We start from the raw sequence: 2,415 nt of genomic DNA on the forward strand, positions 1-2,415 counted from the left end.
ATGACGGAGCCCTCGGGGCGGGGTGGGGAGGGGGGGGTGGTTTTGGGGGGGGGGGGGCTCATCGGCACACACACACACACACCCACCCCCGCCGAGGGCCCTTTGAAATCCCATCCGCCGTGCCCTCCTCCCCGAGGGGGCGGGCGCAGGAGGCAGCCCCCCGGGGGTATAAAGGCGGGCGGCGGGCAGCGCAGGTAGCTGCTGCTCGGGGGCCGCGAGAGCTGCTGTGCGCAGGGGTCAGCGGCGGCGACGGGACGGGACCGGGACGAGGATGCGGGGGCTGGTGGCGGTGCTGGCGGCGCTGAGCTGCGCGGCCCCGGCGGGGCGGGCGGCTGTGCCCGGAGGTGCCCTCAGCTCCAACGCCATCAAGGGACCCCCCCCGGGGGGGGCGGCCGAGGCCAGCGCCGCCCCCGCCGCCCCCTTCGACGGCAGCAACAAGGCACCGCCGGCCGCCACCCGGCAGGTAGGAGCGGGGATGGAGGGGACAGGGGGAATGGAGGGGGGGGAATCACACACCGGGGATGGGGGGTGACGGCCCCGCTGACCCCCTTCGCCTCGTCTGTGCCCCTCCTCAGCCTTTCCCCTGTGCCGAGGACGAGGACTGCGGCCCCGAGGAGTTTTGCGGGGGGGCGGCCCGCGGCGGGGGTGCCCCGCTCTGCCTCGCCTGCCGGAGACGCCGTAAGCGCTGCCTGCGCGATGCCATGTGCTGCCCCGGCACGACCTGCAGCAACGGTGAGGGGCAGCAGGGCTCGGGGAGGAGGGGGGGTGACGGGACACCCTGGGGGGTGTCCGTTGGAGGCGGGGGGGGGGGGGGGTGTTAGGGGTCCCCACCCATGGCTGACAGACGCCTCGCTGGCTCCTGCAGGGCTCTGCACCCCACCGGAGCCTCCCCACGGAGCCGCCGAGCTGGATGAGCTCAGCCCCGAGGTGCTGCCCAGACGGACGCCTGCTCCCGCCTGGCTCCCCACTGCCAAAGGTAAGGGGGGTCCCCAGTGCTGTGATTCCACTGTCCCCTGTGAAGCTGCCCATCGAGCCCCACTGTGCCCTGTGGGGGCAGTCCGGGATGCCCACCCTGCTCTCCCCCATGGTGATGCCCACCCTGCCCTACTGTCCCCATGGGATTGGTCTGGGATGCCCACCCTGCCCTGCTGTCCCCAGTGGCATTGATCTGGGATGCCCACCCTGCTCCAGTGTCCCCCATGGGGTCAGTCTGGGATGTCAACCCTGCTCTACTGTCCCCCAGGGGGATGCCCATCCTACCCCACTATCCCCAGTGGGATCAGTCTGGGATGCCCACACTACCCCCACTGTCCCCAGTGGACATGCCCACCCTACCCTGCTGTCCCCAGTGGGGCTGGTCTGGGATGCCAACCCCATGGTGATGGCAACCATACCCTGCGCTCCCCCATGAGAGCTGTCTGGGGTGCCCACCCTGCCCTTCTTTCCCCCATGGTGATGCCCACCCGACCCCACTGTCCCCCATGGGATTGGTCTGGGATGCCCACCCTGCCCTGCTGTCCCCAGTGGCATTGATCTGGGATGCTAACACTACTCCACTGTCCCCCATGGGGTCAGTCCAGGATGCCCACCCTGCCCTTCTGTCCCCCATGGTGATGCCCACCCTATCCCACCATCCCCCATGGGAGCATCCCAGGCTGAGCACACGCCGCACTGTCCCCACGCAGGTGAGGAAGGCGACTTCTGCCTGCGCTCGTCGGACTGCGCGGCCGGGCTGTGCTGCGCCCGTCACTTCTGGTCCAAGATCTGCAAGCCGGTGCTGCGGGAAGGGCAGGTGTGTACCCGGCACCGCCGAAAAGGTACCCACGGCCTGGAGATCTTCCAGCGGTGCCAGTGCGCCGAAGGGTTGGCGTGCCGGCTCCAGCGGGAGCAGGGCCCCGCCGACGCCTCCCGCCTGCACACCTGCCAGCGGCACTGAGCATCGCCCCACGGACGGACAGACAGATGGATGGGGACAGGCTCCGGCCCCGCCGGAGAGGAAGGTTGTTTCTCAAGGAAACTACTTTTAAAGTGACTTAATTGCAGTACGTTACTGTGTTGTGAATACTCGAGCTGGCACTTAGCTGTACATAACGCCGGGACTTTGAGTGACTTGTGGTGGTTGTTTTTTTCCGAGGGTGCTGCCTTGTGCTCTTCACGCCGTGACTGTGACTTTGTACACTGGGTTTTTTTAAATCTAAGTCAAAAAGGGATGCGACCGTCTTGTTTGCAAGCGAATAAACTGTTCTTTTAAATATCAGCCCGAGCCGCCTGCGCATCCATCCTGCTCCATGGGAAGGGAGATGCGCCCTGGGGTGGTGGGGGATGCCCATATGGGGGGGGGGGGTCATCACCAGCACCCCACGGGAAAGGCCCGTGTGGTTATCACTATTTATTCAGCTGCATTTTAGGGATCAT

General features: G+C 67.0%; 1 protein-coding gene across 1 annotated transcript; it reads left to right on the forward strand.

Moving 5' to 3' along the window:
* On the forward strand, positions 1 to 1,936 carry DKK1 (dickkopf WNT signaling pathway inhibitor 1). Its single transcript, XM_068416714.1, is given in 7 exon segments — positions 1 to 24; positions 26 to 85; positions 87 to 158; positions 161 to 463; positions 576 to 732; positions 866 to 976; positions 1,686 to 1,936. Coding segments are annotated over 7 exon segments (978 nt in total).
* Positions 1,937 to 2,415: the final 479 nt, after the last annotated feature.

Source organism: Nyctibius grandis, chromosome 20, assembly GCF_013368605.1.
Source record: "Nyctibius grandis isolate bNycGra1 chromosome 20, bNycGra1.pri, whole genome shotgun sequence".
In the NCBI taxonomy this organism is placed as follows: domain Eukaryota; kingdom Metazoa; phylum Chordata; class Aves; order Nyctibiiformes; family Nyctibiidae; genus Nyctibius; species Nyctibius grandis.